This window comes from Epargyreus clarus, unplaced genomic scaffold (genome assembly GCF_041222505.1).
Source record: "Epargyreus clarus isolate Ecla_fem2 unplaced genomic scaffold, WU_Ecla_fem_2.2 ptg000022l, whole genome shotgun sequence".
Classification (NCBI taxonomy): domain Eukaryota; kingdom Metazoa; phylum Arthropoda; class Insecta; order Lepidoptera; family Hesperiidae; genus Epargyreus; species Epargyreus clarus.
This window is the reverse complement of record NW_027332229.1, coordinates 420,735-445,504: the sequence shown is the minus strand read 5'-3', so window position 1 is coordinate 445,504 and position 24,770 is coordinate 420,735. Positions and strand designations below refer to the sequence as shown.

At 38.1% G+C, this 24,770-nt stretch overlaps 2 protein-coding genes across 2 annotated transcripts; both read left to right on the top strand.

Annotated features, from left to right (window-relative positions):
- Nucleotides 1-29: 29 nt before the first annotated feature.
- CCT7 (chaperonin containing TCP1 subunit 7) lies at nucleotides 30-17,129 on the top strand. The gene is made up of 14 exons (XM_073085134.1): nucleotides 30-168; nucleotides 1,312-1,410; nucleotides 2,205-2,300; nucleotides 3,755-3,820; nucleotides 4,265-4,340; nucleotides 4,930-5,041; nucleotides 6,209-6,342; nucleotides 7,574-7,749; nucleotides 8,422-8,576; nucleotides 9,304-9,473; nucleotides 11,641-11,775; nucleotides 12,282-12,470; nucleotides 13,303-13,427; nucleotides 14,738-17,129. Exons 1-14 carry the CDS (start codon nucleotides 166-168, stop codon nucleotides 14,828-14,830), a joined length of 1,629 nt encoding a protein of 542 aa, XP_072941235.1. The 5' UTR covers nucleotides 30-165; the 3' UTR covers nucleotides 14,831-17,129.
- An 807-nt stretch (nucleotides 17,130-17,936) lies between these two features.
- Nucleotides 17,937-24,301, top strand: LOC140751374 (uncharacterized). The gene is made up of 8 exons (XM_073085281.1): nucleotides 17,937-18,288; nucleotides 19,105-19,206; nucleotides 19,737-19,928; nucleotides 20,421-20,541; nucleotides 21,462-21,626; nucleotides 22,224-22,316; nucleotides 22,952-23,089; nucleotides 23,461-24,301. Exons 1-8 carry the CDS (start codon nucleotides 17,989-17,991, stop codon nucleotides 24,210-24,212), a joined length of 1,863 nt encoding a protein of 620 aa, XP_072941382.1. The 5' UTR covers nucleotides 17,937-17,988; the 3' UTR covers nucleotides 24,213-24,301.
- Nucleotides 24,302-24,770: the final 469 nt, after the last annotated feature.

Genomic DNA, 24,770 nt, shown 5'->3' with positions numbered 1-24,770 from the left:
ATAACTTTATAAAAGTCGACTCGGCTTTTGGAATCGATAATAGAACTAAGTCATCTGATTTTAATGCTGTCAATCAAATGTCAAAGTTTTATTTCTGTCGTGAGAGCTGTCATTGTTTATAGTCTGTTAAGTTTTGTGTTTTGAAAGAATTTGAAAGGGTTCAAGATGGTAAATTAATTTGATTTTTCTCTTATAATCCTAAAATTAAACTATTATCTACAGTGATAAAAAGAAGGCCAGTGTAATAAACTTTGCATGTAAATAAATATTTTAGGCAGTGTACATGTATTTTCACTTTAAAAAGTGTTAGAGGTGCAGGGGTTAATTCGATCGAAAATCGGAAAATATTAATGAAATTTCGATTTTGTAGCAGTGCCGATGCTGATAAAGTGTTTTATTATGCATTGTGTTTAATTTTCGAAATTGTGTTTGTTAATTTTTCCCAAATTTTACGTCCAGGAACCAACGAAGTTGATCTCCGGTTCGATGACTAATAATTTGAATTAAATATAGTTTTAATCGTTTAGGATACGGAACAACTTGTAAATATTGCATTTTTAACGTAATTTAGTGATATGGTTAGTGATTATTTATTTTGTATTTGTATTTTTCAAGTTATGACCAAATTTACTTTCAGGTGTTCATAACCTAAGTTGGTCTTAAAAGTGGATTAGCTCAATATAATGTCATAAGTTTGATGTAATTAATCTATTAGCCTAGTATAGCAGTGATAACCTCGTGGTTACGAAATTCGGCCCCTTGATCGAGGGGTCCGAGGTTCAAATCCCAGGCACGCACCTCTAATTTTTCAAAAGTTATGTGCGTATTAGAAATTAATTATCACTTGCTAAACGGTGAAGAAAAACATCGTGAGGAAACCTGCATACCTGAGAGATTTATAAAAAAAAAATCTCAAAGGTATGTGAAGTTTACCAATACGCACTTGGCCAGCGCGGTGGACTATGGCCTAATCCTTCTCATTCTGAGAGGAGACCCGTGCCCAGCAGTGGGACAGTAATGGGTTGTTGATGAATCTATTAGCCACCGTTTTATTTTGCACGAAGTACACTCAAAGTTATTTACCTATGTAAATATAACTTTATTTGTAAATATAACTTATACATATTACAAACTTCAATTTCTATAAAGCTCTTCATTATGAATAAACTAACTAATTTTGAATTTCATTTCACTTAATAAAACTTTTCATTTCATTATGAATAATCCTAATCCTAATGATCCGATATGAATATTACAAGCAGATACATTTTTTACATATTTGTACTTTAAGATTATGTTTGGTGTCCCTAGCAACCTCAGATCCTAGTGCTGAAGGAGGGGACGGACCAGTCCCAGGGGAAGCCGCAGCTCATCTCCAACATCAATGCATGCCAGCTGGTCGTAGATGCGGTGAGTTACTTAACCATAATCAGCTGATATGTATATTGGTATAGTCCGCGCCAAACTGCTAGTCCGCTCTGAAGATAGAAAGGAGTCGCGTGAAATAGCAAATTGTCGATATTAGTGGGACGAAGACAGCGCAGAACCCCTCCAGGCACCCTCCGCTGCACGCTCTCGCCCAAGGGTACATAGCTGCGTTAGTATGCCCTTACGTTGCATATGGAAATACGGAATATATGCTTGTAATTATGCGCAACAACTTCAGAGCAGACTAACAGTTTGGCGCGGATTTATAGATGACCACATATCTTCTTTACTAGCTTCAGGTAATATCATATGTGGTGCAATGTAAGAGATTAGCAATTCAAATGATAAATGTCACATTTAATATTACATTTTTATTACACCAATGCAAATTCTCAGAGCACTTCAAATAATGAAAACTAAACGAGAATAATAAGATGCATCCTGATATCGAGTTATGTATATATTATTTATGATCTGTCGGAGTTCTCGGATCATTGCCACTATGACAAGACCATCTGTCTTCTCCAATGTTCCATTATGCTTCTATCTATCACCATTGTACCATTGTAAACTCAATATGTTTGTAATCTGAATCACTCAAATGACCTGCAGCAACATGTATGTTATATTGTTTCCTTCTGATTTCTTGATCATGATTATGAATTCTCTCATATTTCTTAATTAAAATTAGAATCAGTACATCATATTCTTGGTCAATCATTAATTTATTCAAAATATGAGAATGAAAAAATTTACTATTGATCTTTTTTGTCCAGGTGCGTACAACTCTTGGTCCTCGGGGCATGGATAAGCTGATTGTGGACCATGGAGGCAAGGCTGTCATCTCTAACGATGGTGCTACTATTATGAAGGTAAGTCTCTGGGGCGCAATTTTGGCATATAAATAAACTTCTTTAAATGCTGGAAGCAGAAAAAAAAAAAAAAATATCAAATGCACCTTGGTTTATTAGAACAACAGAGGTCCATGAAATCCTGAACATACCCATGGTAAAAACAGAAATAGAAATTCATGGAGAAAAATATAAAAAACGCCTACATAGGCACCCCAACCGACTGGCGGGGCAGCTGGCAACTGCAGTCACTGAACGTCGCCTAAAAAAGCGGCGGGATATGTTCGATGACGCGTGACTAATAGTCCGAAAATAAAGAAAGGGTTGGCTCCGCTGGGAGCAGTTCCCTACAAGCCTTATAAGTCTCACAACACATCTGTTTATAGTCGCAGACAGACTGATCGCAGATGCTAACACAAAAAAAAAAAACAAAAAAAAAAAAAAAAAAAAAAAAAAATGCTGGAAGCATTGGAGCTTGCAGTCTTTATCCAATTACGGTCTTGCTGCAGGGGATGTTTTGTCACAGAATGATATCTTATTCTGTGACAAGACATCCCAAGAATTAGGCCATACTCTAGTGATGTTGAACTAGTGATAGATGCACTATCAAAAAATATCCTCGAAAATCAGTTAGGAGATTGATTGGACTACCTATATCTTCGATTGTATTGATAGTGGAAAATATGGAAATACTATTGATGGTCAGCAATAGTATCTATACGATCGATAGAATTTAATTTTGATAGTCACTGAGCTATCAATGCTATCGTGAGTATCTATATTTAAGTTGTCAGGGATGAAATATACTATTTTCGATCTAATAATCCTATCAATATTCTCACTATTGCCACACTTGATAGTGTTGATAGTCAATATTTACAGGGTGAATTTTTAAAATAGGTCTTCAGGGCTAAATCCGAAACTACAAGGATTAGTGAAAAATGCTGAAAGGAGTTACGAAGCCGATTTGTAATAAAACTAAAACTGCATCATTAGTTTTTTAAAATGTCTTTTTCCTTAGCCAGGAATCTAACGAGTTCATTTTGAAATAAAAAACACCCTCTATATTATTGCACTGTCTGATAGTGTCGCTTATAAGGATCAAATTCTGGAAAGTAATGTTATGTGACAAATTAAAGGAAAAGGAAAATTTTGAAGAAAATACATATGACATACTAATCCTTAAGAATTATACATAACATATGAATTTGAAAATTTTACCCTGTATAGTAAAGTATTGAATGGCATCACTGCCATAATCCATCACACTGTAAAAATATGGATCATACCCATTCCTTGGAAACTCCTTCAGCATTCAAGCAAATTATAATTAATTTCTATTTGCATATAGTGGGGCACTATGTGCAAATAGAAATTAATTAAAAAATAAATCCCATCTGTAAGAAACCATACGATATAATATTTGTACCTTTTCTATATTAGTAATTAATTGTTGAACATTTTTTTGCAAACAGCTCTTGGATATCGTCCATCCGGCGGCTAAGACACTGGTGGACATTGCAAAGTCACAGGACGCTGAGGTAAGTTGATAATAGATGGCGTTTCATGCTACAATTTTTGTAATTTGTTATATGTACATATCTGTACATTTAAAAATACATACAGCAGAATACAGAATGACCTCCTTTTCGAAGTTGGTTAAAAATTGAACTACTACTTAGTACCGCTTTACTTCTTTTTCACTCAAAAACTCGAAAAGAAGTTGATGAATTGATCTGAAATTTTAGATTGATTATCGATAACGGGTATATTTTTACTTTAGAAGTCAATCCTACTATTTTTCGAATTTTCTACAATAAAATATTTCAAATAGATATTTGACTTGCAAATGATTATAAACACGGATCCAATTTCCCAATTGTATTGAGGACAATATATTATATGAAGTAACCATATATTTTTTTACAAAAAGAAACACATTTATATACAAAACTAACAACTATGTATATTTGTTTGTATTTTAGGTCGGTGACGGTACTACCTCAGTGGTCATACTAGCTGGTGAGCTGTTGAAGAGGTTGAAGCCATTCGTTGAGGAAGGCAAGTTATATTTCCTTTTAAAAAAATATGTATAATGTATGAGAAATGTATGAGAATGTCTAAGGCGGAGAAATGTATTGACACTATGCCCAAATACCACAAAAATTTTGATGCTATCACTTTTGTATTATAACAAGATTTTTTTCATGCAGGCATATTTTTGGAAGTATAAAACATAGCAAAAAAATATAATGAGTCTAAAGGCCGTTTGTTTAAAAACGAAAACTGAAAATTTTTTTCAAACATGTTTTACCTGGTTTGTAGTGCTTAATATGTATAGCGCAAAAAACATTTTAAATATATGTATCTTTTTAAATGCTTGTGACAAAACTGACCAAGAGATGCCTACCAACTTTTACATAGCGATATTCATATTATGATATTTTTCTCGCAAAATATATGTTGTGAATTTTGTACTATACCTAACTTCCATTCTAACAATTTCCAAGTCAACGATCAATGATTAAAACAAACGGATCCAATTACCGAACCACCATGTGGATCATGATAGTAGAAATGAGACAACATACATCCATCTCTTTCTGACACACTATAAAACCATATGCTAAAAATGTTCCATCCCTTTCAGGCGTGCATCCTCGTATCATAATCCGCGCTATCCGTACTGCGGCGAAGCTCGCCGTGGACAGAGTTAAGGAGCTCGCTGTTAAGATTGAGAAGCAGTCGCCTGAAGAGCAGAGGTACTTTAATTTTATTATGTGTTCTCTATCAATCCATCTTGAGACAGGATGGTGGAGTAAGTTAGTCGTGGGGAGAAACAAACACCTAGCAGTGGCACATAAGAATTAAAAAAGCCGTGATAAAGTGGTTGTAACTTGGCCCCTCGATCCAAGGCTCAAAACCAAGGCATGCACCTCTGATTTAGTAAAGTTATGTGCGTATTACAAATTATAATAATTATCAGTTGCTTAAATGGTAAAGGAAAACCTAAGGAAACCTGCATAACCTGAGAGATCTTAAAAAAAGTTCTCAAAGTTATGTGAAGTCTACCAATACACACTTGTCCAGCGCGGTGGAGTATGTCCTGATCCTTCTCATTCTGAGAGGAGACCCATGCTCAGCAGTGGGACGGTAATGCGTTGAAGGTTGCGTTGAACTTACCGGTTTGCTGTGTGCACAAAAGTGCATGGTATTGCCAATGATTAAAACAAACGGATCCAATTACTGAATGTTCTGTGTGGATCATGATAGTAGACATGAGGCGATACTGTATAAAATCTATTTATTGTGTAGGTTAAAATTATTGTAAATAAATTAATTCAATTGTCTTTAAATAATACTTCATATGTAGCTTATGACCCGTACTATGATCTCGTAACCCGTAATATCGTCGACAAACCCTCCTCCCTGCCCTCATCATGTCATGAAGTTGCTAGAAAATTAGAAGAGTACTAGTGGTGGCCCGCGGCTTCGCCCGCATTTTAAAGAAATAATATGACGTACATAAAACGGAAAATTTGTACATTCATTGGATTGACAGTGGCGCCATCTGTGGAAAATTGGTCTTACCAACTCCCAAACCTCCATGGGTTCTTGGACAAAAACTTTGCTAAAGATCGTCACTTGATCAAATGCATAGTTTCCGATTCTATAAAACTGCGATGGTAGCGAAGCCTGTCGAATCCAATGTGAAACATTTCAAAATCAAAACTACTTACGAATTAAAAAATAATAAAAAAAAACCTTTTCCCACGGACTAAACTGTGTATCTAAACCATTCTCAAGTCCCCTTGAACACACACAACAAATTTCATCAAAATCAATCCAGTTGTTTAGGAGTTCAGTGACATACACACGCACATAAGAAATATATATATAAAGGTTAACTAAGTCCTGTACATCATAAGGGAGCTGCTTCGCAAGTGCGCCGCCACCGCGATGTCCTCGAAGCTGATCCACCAGCAGAAGGGCCACTTCTCCAAGATGGTTGTGGATGCTGTGCTCTCGTTGGATGCTCCGCTACTGCCCCTGGATATGATTGGTGAGTTGGCATTTGTGTATACTTCATATTTGTTTGTTATTTATTAGTGGTATAAATATACTATAGTTGTACTTGATTTTTATAATTTATAATTTTATAATATAGGAGTAGCAGACGAGCATGCAGTCCACCTGATGGTAAGTGGCTACTGCCGCCCATGGACATCTGTAATTGACCCCAGATAGGATTAGATATTCCTACCTGAGGTCGGCCACAGATGCGCCGCTACCCCTGAGGACTAAGCTGGAACGCCTCGGAAAAGTCTGTCTCCCTTACCACACCCTTCAAACCGGAACACTGCAGCGCTTAACACTGCTGTTATTAGGCAGAAATAGATGTGGTGGTGGTGCCGCCGGATTTGAACCACAAAGGGTTCTACCACCTTCGGGTACTGTAGCTCTGCTGTGTACTCTATCGACTACGCATACTGTTTTAAGATCCTATGTTATCTAAAGATCCATGTATATGTTATCTAAAGGTGCTCCATTTATGAGTTTTCGAAAAGCGCCCCACACTTTTTCCACAATTATACTATTTACTGTTCCTTAATTGTGTCCTAGATTGAAAATATTTTCTACTTTTATTTATTATGTTTCTGTGTACACAAATTTTTAAATAAACTGGCTGACCCGGCAAACTTTGTACCGCCTCAAAATCTATTTATCAAATATATTTCATATAAAATATAGCCTATGTTACTCGTTGATAATGTAGCTTTCGAATGGTGAAAGAATTTTTAAAATCGGTCCAGTAGTTTTTGAGCCTATTCATTACAATCAAACAAAGTTTTCCTCTTTATAACATTAGTATAGAGCCGCGTTTCCCAACCTGTGTTCCGCGGACCCCTGGGGGTCCGCGAGTATATGTAAGGGGGTCCGCGGTGTCATCTCCGGACCATACATAAATTGCTCATTAAATGCAAAACAGTCGCTGAACGAAAAATCAGCAAACCAGTTTTATTAGAAAAACGCGATGTAAGCACACGGTATTTTATAAAATTAAAAAAGATACATCCAATGATGTGAAAACTATTATTAATCTAAAAAAAAAAAACAAAACAAAATACATAAATCGGTATTTCACATTATGTTTTGGCGGGGATTGTTTTTTTTTTTCTCTTCATGTTATTAAGGGGGTCCGTGAAAAATGTGCTTGATTTCCTAAGGGTCCGTGGACTGAAAAAGGTTGGGAAACGCTGGTATAGAGTATAGATAAATAACAATGTCCACAGGTATAAAGAAGGTATCCGGCGGCGCTCTCGAGGACTCGTTCCTGGTTGCCGGTGTGGCGTTCAAGAAGACGTTCTCGTACGCCGGCTTTGAGATGCAACCGAAGAGCTACGACAACTGCAAGATCGCGCTGCTCAATATCGAGCTGGAGTTGCGCGCTGAGAGGGATAATGCTGAGGTGAGAGCACGTGCCGTTGTATGTGGTCTAAGGTGGGAGGTTGAGTGAGGCCCAGGTCTCAGAAGTTGACTTTTACAAGATTTAGAAATTAATTAATTATTTATTTATGATGAATGGATTCTTTTGTAGTGTGGTTTCTACGGGAAAAAATCCCTTTATAAATTAAAATAAATAATAAACAAACTTTACAATTGGCTTCAAGGGAACTTGTAGACATATAGAGGCCTCCAGGACTGGAGGGCCAGAAAGGACCACCCATACCCCCCTATATAGCATGGTAATAATGTAAGCTTCAAAATAAGTGAGGGTCGCCATACAAGATACCACTATTTTATATACTTCTATGATTGCAAATATTAAAATTAAAAAATAAATAAAAATTTGGTGGTACGGAACTAGGCGTGGCCAATTATTTTTTCACTTTTGCAATGAATTATTTTAGAATTAAATTTTCATAATTTTTATGTATTTTTTCGTTTTGTACAACTTTTAGTTTGAATATTTGTGAGTGTAAATAAGCAAATTGCATTAGGTATCGAAACACCAATGATTATAACAGACGGATCCAATTCCTGCATCATCCAGTGATGACATCATACTATGAGGCTCCCACGCACCACCTTGCACCGTTCATCATCAAACATGCCCTAACCGAGCCACCTGACTCCCCAGGTCCGAGTGGACAACGTGAAGGAGTACCAGAAAGTGGTGGACGCTGAGTGGCAGATCCTCTACGAGAAGCTGGCTGCGTTGCATGCCAGCGGTGCTAACGTTGTGCTGAGTAAGCTGCCCATCGGTGACGTTGCTACGCAGTACTTCGCTGATCGGTGAGTTTTGTTACATATTTGAAGACTATGTTTTTGGAATAAAACTTCTTTACGAACGCTTGATTTAGAGAGTAAGCTGGTGAAGTTCCGTTCCTGAAGTTAATGAAGATAGAAAGAAAAAGTGTTATGTTACGTATATTTAAATATTTGTACAAAATTAATATATGTATATAATACAGATAAGTTCAGAAAAAGTAAAGCTTGCAGTGAAATAACTTCCTAATTGTAAAAAAATAAGCCTGGAAAAATAGAAGTTCTTAATATTATTATTGAGAAATCGCTCAATGTGAATTTTTATGCTACGTTTAAATAATATGGGAAGTAACTATTTTTAATTTCGGTATTTAATAGAGCATTTATGAGTGAGTATAGCAGGATGAGCGATACATATTTTTGACGGAATAACTGCTATTGGTATTGTTCATAGATCTGGAAACATTTTAAAGACGTTCGTGGAATGAAAACTTGCATCTATGAGACACTTTCTACACTACTGGTAGAAGGGAATTGAACTTTAATCTGATATAGTCCTCATGAAACTGCTAGTCCGCTCTGAATATAGAAATTAATCGCGTCGCCATAGCAAATTGTATGACTACACCTGCTCGCAACAACTTCAGAGCGGACTGGCAGATTGGCGCGGACTATACAGTGGTTCCTGCTATATCACTATACTTGACAAACAAGAATAAATGTTACAAAGTAGTTAATATGTGTACTCTTTCAGTGATATGTTCTGTGCGGGTCGTGTCCCCGAGGAGGACATGAAGAGGACCCAGAGGGCCTGTGGCGGTGCGGTGCTGTCCTCCGTGCGAGACATGAAACAGGAGTCCCTGGGCAGCTGTGCACACTTCACAGAGCGGCAGGTGGGCGGCGAGCGGTACAATATCTTCACCGGTGAGTGGTCAGCTGCTAGGTGAACATGGGGTACCCCCTGTCAAGGAAGGTGTGAGTGACCGTTACTGGATTAGTGTATTGGGGAGTATGAAGTGGGGTAGGGAAGACAGTGGAGTGTCAATGATGTATACGACCTATATTAATTTAGGCCACATTTATATCCACAGTAAAATTTACATGGAATGTGTAAAACAAAATATAATAGAACATATTTTTCTTTACAAAATGTAGGTAGGCTAATCATAACTGCGTGACTATTATGGTATGACAGATATAAATTCGTTATGGTAGATCTAAGTGCGAGTTATGGTTGTCGGCGGTCGATAAGGGTTTTTAAAAAATAAAATGACTAACCTAACTGGTCTCACTACTACACGAGCGAGTAGGAGAACCAGGGACGACCGTTCGCTTCAGCGCTTGAGGCAAGAACTCCTGTAGAAGTCGTTACACGGAGCGTTCTTCACAATGGGTGGCCCATGGCGAATCTTCCAAGAACCGATGAGGTGGTCCGATGTTCTTGTGCAATACTCCCTGAGCGTGGGAACGATACCGGGCCGACAGGGGTGTAAGGCCATGGTAACATGCGTCAAAACAATACAATATCACAATACAGTATACAATGATATTTTTTTGTCTGGCACATTTAAATGGATGTAGATATAAATAGGATCTAATTCATAGGGTTTGTGAAAAACGTCTGTGGCCATTTAATCCTAGACCATGGGGAGGGGTGTCCCTAGATTAAGGAATATGCTAAAGTGGTGAACAACAAATAGGCAGACACTTTTAGTTGCGCGAGAAGAGGTCAAACTCATCATGAACTATCGGGTTTGATAGGAGATGTATGTTATATTTTTTTTTTATAATATAAGAGTAGCAGACGAGCATGCAGTCCACCTGATGGTAAGTGGCTACTGCCGCCCATGGACATCTGTAATCAACCCCAGATTGATTGGATTAGGTATTCCCACCTGAGGTCGGCCACAGATGCGCCGCTACCCCTGAGGACTAAGCTGGAACGCCTCGGAAAAGTATGTCTCCCTTACCACACCCTTCAAACCGGAACACAGCAGCGCCTAACACTGCTGTTATTAGGTAGAAATGGTGTGGCGGTGTGTAGACAGCAGTGCTTACCATCAGATGGACTGCGTGCTCCCATGTTAATTGTCATTGTCCATCTTTCTTTTCCTAATTCTCCCTTCTTTTCTAGGCTATGACAAAGAAAGAGCACCAAATGGTAAACTAAGAATTATTAAATCATATTAATCAATTGAGTTGAAATAATAGTATTTAGCTTTTTAGTTCGATATTTTGATTAGTACCACCGTTCGTAAAAACGTATTATAGATGTATTTACATATATTGACATTCTAGACAGTATATTTTACAGACTAGACTTTGATATATATATTTTTTTTTATGGAGTAACTATTAAGATTATACATAAACATTGGCATAAAAGCAAAGAAAACCTATCAGAAGTAATCATTATTTATGAATTATTTAATTCTAGTGTTGTTCATGCATCTTCTCTCATAATTTAACAGTGGTACAAGCCTTTGTAGTTCGACTCCGGCGGCATCACCGCTACACCCAGTGTTAAGGACTGCCGTGTTCTAGTTTGAAGGGTGTGGTAAGGGAGACATACTTTACCGAGGCGTTCCAGCTTAGTCCTCAGGGGTAGCTGAGCAACTGGAGCCGTTCTCTGGTAGGAATCTAATCCTATTTTGTGTTGATTACACCTTTTAATGGGTGGCAGTGGTAAGTGGCTACTTACCATCAGGTGGACTGCATGTTCGTCTGCTACTCCTATCTATATAAATAAAAATGAATTTTGTATGTATGTCCCTTATAAATTCTTGAACTATGCCTTTGATCATATGATGTTCTGTAGCAATGTTGTGGTGCGTGAGTCTACGAAGATTTCTGAGTTGACTCATTGACTCATCGCGTGACTGTCATTCCAATGAAAGTATAGTCCGCGCCAAACTTCTAGTCCGCTCTGAAGTTGTTGGGCGCAGGTGTAGCCAGAGCATATACACAATTCAGATACAATGTTCAGAGCGGACTAGCAGATGTGTGAGGATTATACTATAGTGAACATTGATTACGTATTAAAATATGTCTTATTATGTCATTTAGTAATTCATATATTATTGTTATGCAGGTTGTCCGGCCGCTCGCACTTGTACCCTGATCCTTCGTGGCGGTGCCGAGCAGTTCCTGGAGGAGACGGAGCGCTCGCTGCACGACGCGATCATGATCGTCAGGCGCACGCTTAAGAACGACGCCGTTGTCGCCGGTGGGTGTGTTGTTGTTGTTGTTGTTGCTGTTGCTGTTGTTGTTGTATCGTCGAGCAGGTATACTGACGTATAGAACCCTCCCTGTGCGAATTTTACTCGCACTTGCCTGTTTATTATTGTCAACAAGTGGTTACTTCGTCTCTCGTCTACGGTTATTACGAGCTTTTATAATGGTTACAACAATTTGTCTGTTGGTCAGTTAAATTAATATCTAAATTATTGTTTGTTTTGAATATTAACAATAATTCTGACTATTATTTTATCTTAGTCTCAACAATAACAATGTCTAAATTTTCTTCATTTTCAGTTATCTATATCTATTTATGTATAGTTAGTATTATCCCTTTATTATGTTTTCTTTTTTGCTGTTTTCATGGTTTTTAATGTACTTACCAAAATAACAAAGAGGAAACACATGAATTTCCTATTTATGTTATTTTCTTTGTGTTGCGATTATCGGATTTCAATTTGTTTCTTTCTTTCTAATAAAACCGTGTTCCCTCAGGTGGCGGTGCGATCGACATGGAGATCTCGGCTCACCTGCGAGCGTACTCCAAGGGCGTGGCGGGCAAGGAGCAGCTGCTGCTCGCGGCGGCGGCGCGAGCGTTCGAGGCGGTGCCGCGGCAGCTCTGCGACAACGCTGGCTTCGACGCGACCAACCTGCTCAACAAGCTGCGCCAGAAGCACCACCAGGGTACGTAGCCGCTGTACCGGGACTAGAATAGGGCTACGGTATCCCCCTGCTCAACAAGCTGCGCCAGAAGCACCACCAGGGTACGTAGCCGCTGTACCGGGACAAGAATAGGGCTACGGTATCCCCCTGCTCAACAAGCTGCGCCAGAAGCACCACCAGGGTACGTAGCCGCTGTACCGGGACAAGAATAGGGCTACGGTATCCCCCTGCTCAGCAAGCTGCGTTAGAAGCACCACCAGGGTACTGTTTCTTCAGTTTAAAAAAAAGAATGTTTATTATAGTGATGCAACTGGTTGGATTGGATCTAGGATAAAGACAGAATGGATTGGAAGGATGAAGGGAGGGTAAGGAGAAGAAATGCGGCGCGGTAAAAATCCCACATAACCCGGCGATAAGCATATAGATGGTGAAACTGCAGATGAAGTACTATTAATGATATAGCCGTCTGCGACTAGAGGAGTGTTTGAGATGACGGAGTGACACATCTGAGGCCGACCTCAGGTAGGAATCTAAGGCCCGCTTCACATTCTCGCGAGAATCCTCTGAGAACGCGAGAAAAGCACGAGAAACGAGAAAGTGGAGCCGATACGAATCGGGTTTTTCTCGTATTCTCGCGAGAATGTGAAGTGGGCTTAATCTTATCTGTGATTGAGTCCATATATCCACAGGCGACAGTAGCCAATCACTATACAGCTTACTCGTCGGCTACTCCTATATTATAAAAAAATCTCCGACAAAAGTATCATTACAGTCATTTTCGATTCTTTTTCTCTATTTTACGAATATTATCATAAAACCGATATATTTATCTAAATAATAATTGTGTGTACAGGTGAGGTGTGGTACGGTGTGGACATCCAGAAGGAGGACATCGGGGACAACTTCGCGAGCTGCGTGTGGGAGCCCGCCATCGTGAAGACTAACGCTATCACCGCCGCGTGCGAGGCCGCCGCTCAGGTGGGTGGCCACTCACACTGTGTAGAGGAATAGAGACTCTATATACAGGGTGAATTTTTCAAATAGGTCTTCAGGGACGACTCAGAAACTCCGATGAAAGAAAATACTGAAAGGAGTTACGAAGCCGATTTTGACGAAAACTAAACCAGCATCATTCGATTTTTTAATCGTTTTCTCTAGCCGGGAATCGAAGGAGTTCGTTTTGGCAAAAAAAAAAACACATCATGTGTGGAATAGTACATATTACATCATTAGATAGTGTTGCTTATTAAGGATCAAATTCTGGGAAGCAATGTTTATATGATAAACTAAATTAGTTCATTGGTAAGGAAGAGACACTTATATGAGGCTTATTTCTTAGAGTAGAATATCTCTTAGGACTCCTGGGGTTATTTATACTAATTTCAATTAACCGACTCTTCAATTTAATTATCACATTGCTAAAATAACTACTTTTATAATGTTTATTTAACTGTGCAATCAACTACACTTGCTATCCACTTGCTATTGTAAACCAATATGTAATTAGTGCATGCATATTTCATTATTCCTTTCAATATACAATGTTGTGGTTTTTATAATACTTTCTGTACCATACCTACATAAGTTCTAATTTGTATTTCTCACTAGCTGTGCCTCGCGGTTTCACCGGTTCTTAAATATAAGTAGCCTAAGTTACTCATTATTACTACCTGCCAATAAAAGGCCCCTCAAAATCGGTTCAGCCACTTCAGAGATTAGCCAGAACAAATAGACAGACAGACAAAAATTAAAAAGAATGATATTTTGGTATATGTAAGGTAGGTAAGGTCATGTGCATGTATTAAAAAGCGGTTATTTCAATATTTTTTAAAACAGACACTTCAATTTTATTTATATGTATAGATGTTAAATGAATTGTATTCGAATGAGAAATAAATGTCTTAAACCGTAATTATTGATGTCCATGCACTATCCAATACTATCAGCATAGATTAGTAAAGATACTTCGCCGCCTTGAAATTAAATGAAGCCACAAACAGCAATTATTAGTAAGTTCTTTTTTTGAATTCTTGACAAATAAAAACATTTTTAGAGAAAATTTACGAATAAATAACTAATTTACATAATAAATAAATAATTATTTCAAATATTTTAGGGACACTTTAGCACGGAGACGTAGCAAAACTTTTTACGCAACTATTTCAATTCTCAAAACTGGGTACATTTTCTTGTTAGGAGTGAGTAATCTTTACTAATCTATGACTATCAGCTGGGCGTCATACATCTTTGTCGCTTAATTTTGCTAATGTAAAAACAATTTGTTACAGATTCTGTCCATCGACGAGAGCATAAAGAACGTGAAGGGTGACGCGCCGCCGATGGCGCAGGGCAGAGGGATGGGGCGCCCGCGTATGGGCTAGTGGGCGAAACTATCCCACTGTGTGGGGAAACGATAATGTTATCATAGAGTACACTGTGGTATATGGGGCTTAGTAATACTAGTGTTTACGCGGGTGTCGAAATTGTACCTTAATTTTGAAATTTCTAAATTTTTGTTGATACACTAAATTGTTCAATAGTTAAGAAATGACATAGAAAGATAATCGGAGAAATAAAAGGGTTAATGAATTTGTTACGTGTAAGGGACAGCCCTACCCGTTAAGGCTGTATTGTGCCAGCCCTACACGATATCGATGATATCGACAGTATTACGTTAAAAAAATTGATACTATCGATACTATTGATAGTATTATCAAGTAATACTATGTATTTTATTGATACTAATGCTTCCCATCAATAGTATTAGTTAATTTGTGATATTGATAGTATCAATAGTACTATCGATATTGTAACTTGTTCGCAAGATCAACTATCGATAGCGAAACCATCGATAGTTGGCAACTCTAGAACAGTTCACATCCATCGCGGAAACTGATTCTACCTATCTAATATTTTTCTTATTCTAATATTATAATTAAAGCTTGTGGAAATTTTAATAGAAGTTTAATACGTTCGCGTAAATATAAAATCTTACGCTGTTTGTCCACTGCACCGTCACCGAGGTGATGGTGAGAACGAGATTATTTCGGGCCGACTTTAATATGACGTGACGGCGGTAGTTTGTCCACCGCGACCGATACCGCCGGTTTAGTTTGTTCCAGCTTTCACGCGTGTGACGGCAGTGTATGGACAAGTTCCAATATGTTTTATATTGCCGGCACATCGGCCCGTCAGAAACTCGGTGCCGATCTAGCGGTCACGCCGATCTACTCGGAATATCGGCGGCCGGGATGACGGTGCTCGGGTGACGGACGTGCGGTGGACAAGCGGCTATAGTAAATGTATGTACGCTACTTCGGCGCCGTCATTAATTATCCGTATCGGCTCGGTATCGGTGGACAAACAGCTTTATTCTATTTTTCCTCGACGTCCAGCTCCCATCACTTGCGTACTCTACGATAATATCTGTTTGTTATATTTAATAACACGCTTATACACAAGCTAGGTAGATAGTGTTGCCTTATTAAACAACTTAATAATAAATTCGTCTAATTATTGCACTAAATATTTTCAGTATTGATCGTACTGTACCAGTGAATTTGATTCTTTCGTTCCGGTGACGGAAAGGCGTCCGGTATTTATATCTGATTGACGAACGGTATCCGGTTCAACGTATGTCGGCGGTATCAGGCAATATGATGTGTTATTGTGCGTTTAAATGATATCAGAATCGTATGCTGTTCCGATGTCTGTCGATTCGATAGTGATATAGGATTATGGAATTTAATGAAGGTGGCAGAATCCTCTGTGGTTCGACTCCAACGGCACCGCCGCCACACCTATTTCTGTTATAACAGCAGTGTTAAGCGCTGATGTGTTCTGGTTGTAAGGGTGTAACGAAGACATAGTTTCTGAGTCGTTCCAGCTTAGTTCTCAGGGGTAGCGGCGCATCTGTGGCCGACCTCAGGTAGGAATATCTAATCTTATCTGGGGTTGATTACAGATGTCCTTGACGGCAGTAGCCACTTACCATCAGGTGGACTGCATGCTCGTCTGCTACTCCTATAATATATAAAAATATATATTATTTCATATTGCCCGTACCGTTATCAGATCTAACACCAGTTTTTCAGCACTCTGTTTGCATACCAAACAATAATATTGTATAACTTGTGTTAATAAACAATGTAATCTGAAATGATTACTATGATGTGATTACATGTATCCCGCTTACACTGTAGAGAACCAGAGAGACGTGAAAAGAAATGCTGATATTTTTAATTACAACCTTTAGTGACACAAGTTATATGTTTACATGACATACATGTGCTGTATTATAGTCCGCGTAAAACTGCTAGTCCGCTCTGAATATAGAAATGAATCGCGTCGCTATAGAAAATTGTATGACTGCACCTGCTCGCAACAACTTCAGGGCGGACTAGCATTTTGGCGCGGACTATACACCATATTTAAGATTTCATTGCTTTAATTTTATTACACAAACGCCATGTGCTTAACAGAATGGAACTATTTTATTTAACAATAAGCTTTTTGGTTGAATTGTATGGTCAGTCTCCATGTAGTTACAAGCTAGCATTTTACAATGTAAATGACATTTTTATAAATTTTGGAAATATTTGAACTGTTTCGAGTATTGGTCGCGCTTTCACAAATGTCGAATAAGTTATTTTTAGAATAAATAAATTTAATGTACTACTACTGAAATGTGTTTTATTTGTGTTATTTATGAGATTTGCAACTATACTAGTTGCTATATTGAGTTGACATTTTTTACATATTTTTATATCTCATTATTTTACACGCATTTTAAAATATGTACTTATTTATATGGCACTCAGACTAAAAGAAAAGAACGTCGTAAAATAATGGATTGTGCGGCAGAAATTTTGAAGATGTTGTGAAGATTTTAAAGTTTTCGCTTCGAATCTTAACTTATACGCCATTGATATCGACATGTACTTGTATAGAGTCAGCATCTAATACAAACAATGTATTTCAAGATTCTTTGTATTGAATGTGAAAGGTGCGATTCTATTTCTATTTTATATGCAAGGGGGGTTATATTTAATGTATGTACATAATTAATTATACTACAACAATCGGCTGAATAATAAGCTTCAATGTATGTTCAAGATGTCTACTTTTTTGGTCTGAGCTGGAATGGTCGATATTTGGATCGAAAAGTAATTGATACCGAAAATTGCAAAACATGTGATCGATAAGTCAGGCGCGATATTTTTAATTGGGGTAAAAATATATTATTTCGTCATAAATCAAAATTAAACGGAAAGATTATACAGTTCATGATAGGAAACGGATACGTACTTGGCCAATTTTGTTCTTGAACAATGAACCGCGCGGGAAACTTGCAACAAAACACATCCTTTTGTTTGCTAATTAATCGTCAGTTCTCTTTAGAATTATTGCGTTTTGCACGTTCATACAACAAAAATATGTTTTTATCATAATTATTACAATATTAAAAGTAATAACCAAAAATAAATATTTAATTAGTTATTTAATTGACTCAGAAAAAAATATTTAGTCTGTGATAAAAATGGTTGAAGGAAAAAGTGTCATCGGAACTTGCATTTTCGCGCTAATTCTAACGGAAGTTACGACATGGACTATCGACTTGCCGGAAGTGAGGAAATTCTTTTTCGAAAGGAACGAATACAAAAATGGCGATAAAAATAAAATTTATTTCAACCGTCCATCTAGTTTAGTAAATTATGATAATACAGAAGGGAATAGTTTGCACAACACGCCGCGTTTGTATGAAGGCGTTAATGGTGGATATGACCCTAATGGTCACTATGCCAACGAGTATGGATACCATACATACATGGAGAAAAAAGTAAGTTTTAGTTTTTTAAGCCAAGGTCGTGAAAACAATCAGTCATATTTGGAAATATTTTCGCGTATTTTATTTTGACTTTACTTATCCACCAAAAATACTAGTAAAAACCTACATACATACCTACCTAATATTGGTTGGTGTGGTAAGGAAGTTCCACTTATACCTACGAGGCGTTCCAAATTAGTCCTCAGACGATGAGTTTTTACGAGAGACCTAGAAATAATCTCATTATGAAAATAAATGAGCAACCCATACAAAACGCATGAAAGAAAAAATGTGAGCCGTCACGGGACGCCTGGCAGATGTGAAACATCGACATTATTTTGTTAAAGTAATATGCAGAAAAGAACATATTGTGATAGGAACTAAATATGTCATAATGATAAAATAAAATATTACGATTTTTTTCCAGATAACGATGACTATTTATTGAATTCGATTGCGCATGGCGACGCGTCACACCGTACACACTACTGCATATAGACTGTATATATATACCATCGTACAGCGTGGCGCCACGGCATGCGTCGCCACGCCAGAAATCGGTTTTACGTGCGGCTATAGATGTTTCACATCAAAAAGTATCCCATACATTTCACATCAACACTGAATTACTATTGAACATTACTTTTAACGATATAATACAATTATCAATCTTTTACATAATTTAAACAAATTTACTACACGATATTCAGGGATTACATACAATTTGGGCAACTTTAAAATTATGCGTAAATAAAGATGCAATAGCAATAACGTGCAACTCTTAAAACCTTTGCCCTTATACCCGTTTTTCCTTTAATTATTCCTCAGGTGAACACAATCTTCCACAGCGGCAGCATCTATCTGGAAGGGCTGCGGAGAGCCATGGAGCTGTATTCCGAGAGGCTGGAGAACTGCAGCAAACTTGAAATGGTTTACTTTATTATAATTTAACACTTAATTTTATAGGTGTGGTTAAGGAGGCACGTTAACACGAGGTCTCCCAATTTATTCGTCAAGGATGCCAAGTTTATTAACGTTTATGATCGATGTCTAATTCAATTCTATCTGATGTTTATTAGATGTACGAGTAGGTAGCGAGTACATAAGGGGTAGAAAGTGTGTCCGATTTCGAATACAAAATACAATTCAAAAATTATAATTTATTCTGGTCATATTCTGTAAGGCACATAAATTAAAACAGACTGAATGTTTACTAAATAACAATAAATATGTTCGTTTAAAATCAACATATATTTATCCGTTTTGAGACGTTAATATAACCTTCGGAAAAACGCCCAAAAACCCTTTAAGCACATATTTTCGATGAAAATAAGAACATAATCTGATAGAGCAACATAGAATGATGATGAGTTAGAGTTATTTCAGTCTTCACATTTATTTATCTAATCAAGGTCACCTTAAAACAACCTAAGTACAAACAATAACTCCCTCAAACCCAGGGCCTTCTCCCAACCAACCGCACGTGGCTCCCGGAGTCCGAGTCTCCTCTACCCAGCGTGGAGGAGGCCACCAGGACCAGTTCCTGCGAGAAGGTCACACGGGAGAGCGAGCACATCCGCCGCCTGGCCTCGCTCGTCGTGTGGGCTATCAGGGAGCTGCAGGATATCGCGTACGCGAAGGATTATGATAAGGTTGGGAAGCGACAAATTTCCAGACTTCCAGTACTTTAGAAGGTAAAACCACGCTCTGTCATGCTAAGGTGGTAGGACCTTCTGTGGTCTGACTTAGGCGGCACTGTCAAACTTTCAGTAGGTACTTTCATCCTAAAGTGGATGGACCCTCTGTGGTTCAACTTCGACGGCACCACCGCCACCTATTTCTGCCTAATAACAGCAGTGTTAAGGTAGCAGGTAGACTGCATTTTCATCAGCCAGTTCAATATGAATAAAAAAGAACTTAGAATTCAATCAGAAAGAGTCGATTATTTGTTTAATAATGATAAAGATATTTCGTGTTAAAAAATAAGATTGTAAATAGTATATTGCAATAACCTAGCAGGGTGCACGTTTGCACTATATTTAATTTGTAAGACCTATGATAATAAGCATGAGCAATAAATAATTTGAATTTGAAATCTTTTAACACAACTCGAGGCGTTCCGAAATTGTCTTATTTTGATACAGAGCACAAAGGAGTCGGAGGAAGACGTGCTGCTGCTGCAGCTGGCGTGGGCGCTGGACGAGCTGGCGCGCCTCACCGGCTACGAGCCCGACGCCGGACAGTACGCCACCGTACCCACTCCTGGTTTGTTAGAACTTTTTTTTTTTATAATATAGGAGTAGCAGACGAGCATGCAGTCCACCTGATGGTAAGTGGCTACTGCCGCCCATGGACATCTGTAATCAACCCCAGATAGGATTCGATATTCCTACCTGAGGTCGGCCACAGATGCGCCATTACCCCTGAGGACTAAGCTGGAACGCCTCGGAAAAGTCTGTCTCCCTTACCACACCCTTCAAACCGGAACACAGCAGCACCTAACACTGCTGTTATTAGGCAGAAATAGGTGTGGCGGTGGTGTCGCTGGAGTCGAACCACAAGAGGTTCTACCACTCAAACTTTCAAGAAGCTACGCTTACTCACAATTACCGCTAACGCTTTCTACACTCACAGTTTCTAGGATTATCTGTATTGTGGGTAGAAACCGAAACCTAAATTGATCATTTAGATATCTGGTCACGGATCGAATCCGGGACCCTCTGCGCGTCAGACCGGTGTGGCGACCGCTCACCAATGCTTGTTGTCAAATTATCTACATTTACTCACACTTTTTAGTCCTTTTCTGATTTGGGCGATATCTTTCATTCCCGACAAAGTCAAAAATTACGCCAAAACCGTTTCTGCTGTATTCAACATCAATTAATTATCTACGAAGGAGACAATTTATTTTATTTGATATAATATTTGTTTTTGAATGTTATTGAAAAGTCTGCTTTTAATTTACTTGAAAGTAACGAATACTTATAAGTAATGTAATGTATTTCGAAAAATAACGTATTCAAACTTAGCGTTGTTACTTACGACAGAAGAAATTTTAATTTATTATGAAGTTAAGGACATTTGATAAAATCGCAAGCCCGATCGCAGATTTAAAGTACCTACATTAGTTAGTTAAGTATTAAAAGATAATAAATTTGAGTATTTTTATTCCCCCTTCACCACAGCGCCAGCGCCCTCTACAACCCCGTACACGTTCTTCAACCTGCCGATCCCTAACGACGGACCCACGAACTCCAACTGCATCAAGGAGACCAACTCCCCCGTGCCAGCCACCATCAGATGCGCTGTACCCCTCCCAGATGCCGTGTTGCAGTTCCTTAACATTAGCAGTGAGTTTATTTTAAGGGACACAGACTTTTCCGAGGCGTTCCAGCTTAGTCCTCAGGGTAGCAGCGCATCTGTGGCCGACCTCAGGTAGGATATCTAATCCTATCTGGGGTTGATTACAGATGTCCATGGGCGGTAGTAGCCACTTACCATCAGGTGCACTGCATGCTCGTCTGCTACTCCTATATTATATTATAATAATAATATATATATACTCGTATAAAAATTCGCTACCCTTGTGGACTAAGCTGGAATGCCTCGAAAAAGTATGTCTCCTTTAACACTGCTGTTACAAGGCAAAGATAGGTGTGGCGGTAGCGCCGCTGGATTCAAATCACAAAGGGTTCTACCACCTTCGGTTTTAAGTTTAAGTTAGTGTCCATAATTATGTTTTTAGCATGCAAATGTTTTTTTTCAGTTAATTTTTAATTATTTTTTTGAATATAAGTAATTATATATTTAAATTGTTTTTAAAGTTCGAAATATTTATACTCATCATTTGTTTATGAAGAGACAGAGTGAGCAAGTGAGTGAACTTTGAAATGATTTTGGATATTCGTGATACGTACAAATATTTTATGTACATTTTATTTTTCCAGATTCAACAGTCCCTAACAGTCCCGTCAATGAAACAACTTTCATTGCCCGAAAACAAGAAGTGATGAGCATGCTTGCATCATTTAGTAACTCTGGTAAGATAGACGAAAATATTAATGTATGAAGCTGGTAGTTATGGCATGAAAAGCAATAGGTAGTAAGAGAGTTAGTTTATTTTTATTATGCCTAACGCCAAGAAACTGTTACAAATACACAAATGTTGATAAAGCGTTTGACTTGGTTTTTGACGGTTGCCGAATTTGCCGCAAGCGCTTACGACACGTCCACACGTTTGTGCGTTTATAGAAGTTCGGAAATCTTTGTGGTTCAATTCCGGCGACACCACCACACCTATTTCTGCCTCACCGCAGCGTTAAGCGCTGCTGTGTTCTGGTTTGAAGGGTGTGGTAAGGGAGACATACTTTTCCGGGGCGTTCCAGCTTAGTCCTCAGGGGTAGCGGCGCATCTGTGTCCGACCTTAGGTTGATTACAGATTTCCATGGGCGATATCATGGCCATGCTCGTCTGCTACTCCTATATTATAAAAAAAAATAGAAGTTTGGAGATTGTGGCAAGTGTCAAGCATGTGGATGCTACATTCAGTTTCACTATTTTAACAATCTTAAGGTGTAAAAAGTTCCCTAACGGACCAAATAAAATAAAAATGTATTTACTGCTTAATTTTAAAGTCATTTAGCGCTTAATTTTATTATTTCCCGTATCTCTGTAGGGTCTGGTCAAGGGCAGCAGACATTCAACAACATGACCGCAGAGCAGGTGCGCCAGCTGATGCTGGACTGCCTCAACGTCACGTCGGACTCCAGCTGCCTCGGCTTCCGCTCCTTTATACAGTTTATAAATACTAATTGTGAGTATTTTGTCTTTTTCTTTTTTTATCTTTTTCCATCTTAAGTTAAGTCTATCTGTATTGCACATTTGTAAGGGATAAAGTTTGTACTAACGATACCTGTTATTTCGTTCGATATTTGCGGTATAATAAAATCACTCAGGTGTGCTCAGGAAGTATTTACTATAGGGGTGAAATAGTTAAAGTTTTTTTGAGTAACTATCCGTTTTGAGTATTTTAGTACCTACTCGTATCGTTTTATGCAGTAGTTTATATAATACAGTTTTAATATTTTAACAGTGATTATAATTATATTTAAATTTCAGTTCTTGTGTATAAATTTATCCGAATATGTAACTAATTCTTTATTCTTTTATTTCTTTTCTATTCAGATCCACAAGAACAACTCCCACAGCGTCCCAACCGTGAAACAGACTTATCTCATCTCGAAATATTAGAAGCGGCAGAAGGCCGTGCAGTTGTACCACTGCAGCGCTCTAGAAAGAGGCGATCTACCAACAATCCGTTGAAAGAATTCGTTACCTACTACGCCAAGTACAAAACTTGGAGCAACTCCAATCCTGAAACAGATGGCAGCACTAGCGCAAAATCTGACAGTTTTGATGTCAAAAACGAGTTGACACCTGTCAAAACAGTTCAGAAACGTTCCATCAATGTGAAAGATGGCATAATAGTTCGAGTCCCCGAAGACCCGATGCAGGATTTGAGCAACTACGTAAAACATAAACCTGGCGTTCATTACAACAAAGATTCAGTACAATCGGAGAAAATAAAGGCTTACGTAGAGAAATTATTCCACAGTGACGGCGTGACGTTTAAAGAACACGTTCGGAAATTGGATAAATTGATCAAATCGGTTCACAAACGATCTGTTCAATACAGCCGCTTGCATATGCCTCGTGTTCCTGAAAATCCGCTGCAAGATATAAGTTATTACGTGAAGTATAAGCCCGGGACAAATATAAGGCCGAATTTAGCGCACGCGGTGAGGGTGCGGGCTGGTCTGCAAGAGATCTTCGAGAGAGGGAACATTGTAGTTATTAGGCAATACGGTTCTAACTATATACCAGGTGTGCAGCCGGTGACCGTTGGCGGGATTGAGAGCTTTGTGGGAGATATTTAAATAATGTAACACAATTTGTGACGTCTCGAATGTCATTTAGCCGTGCTGCTATTACGCTATTAATTAAAAGACGATTATTAATAAATAAATTTGCATGAATCATCTTGTTTAATTCATGTACAATTATCATTCTTTTGTATTCAAGTTTTGAATATTCCCAGAAATAGCAGGATTACCTAAGTTCAAAACAGAACACAGCTGCTTTTACTTAACAACGTAAATTGAACTTATTACAAGAGAATGAATGAAAGAAAAGATCAAACAGAATTGCAAAACAATATTATATTTCAGAAGAATCATTTCAACATATGATTGGGCCTTTCTATATAAATACGTAACAAAAAGTCCGCATGGGATATAAGGACATTTATCGTAAATGTAAACAAAAACACATGACTTACTTAATAACAAATATAACAAAAAACATTTTAAATCACTTTGATTAACAACACAGTAAAAAATCAATTCTTTTAGCGACATACATGATTACATGTGCACAACTTATAAATAACAGGATTTCCTTCAAAAAAATTAGTTCTTATTTCCTCCCAGTTATTT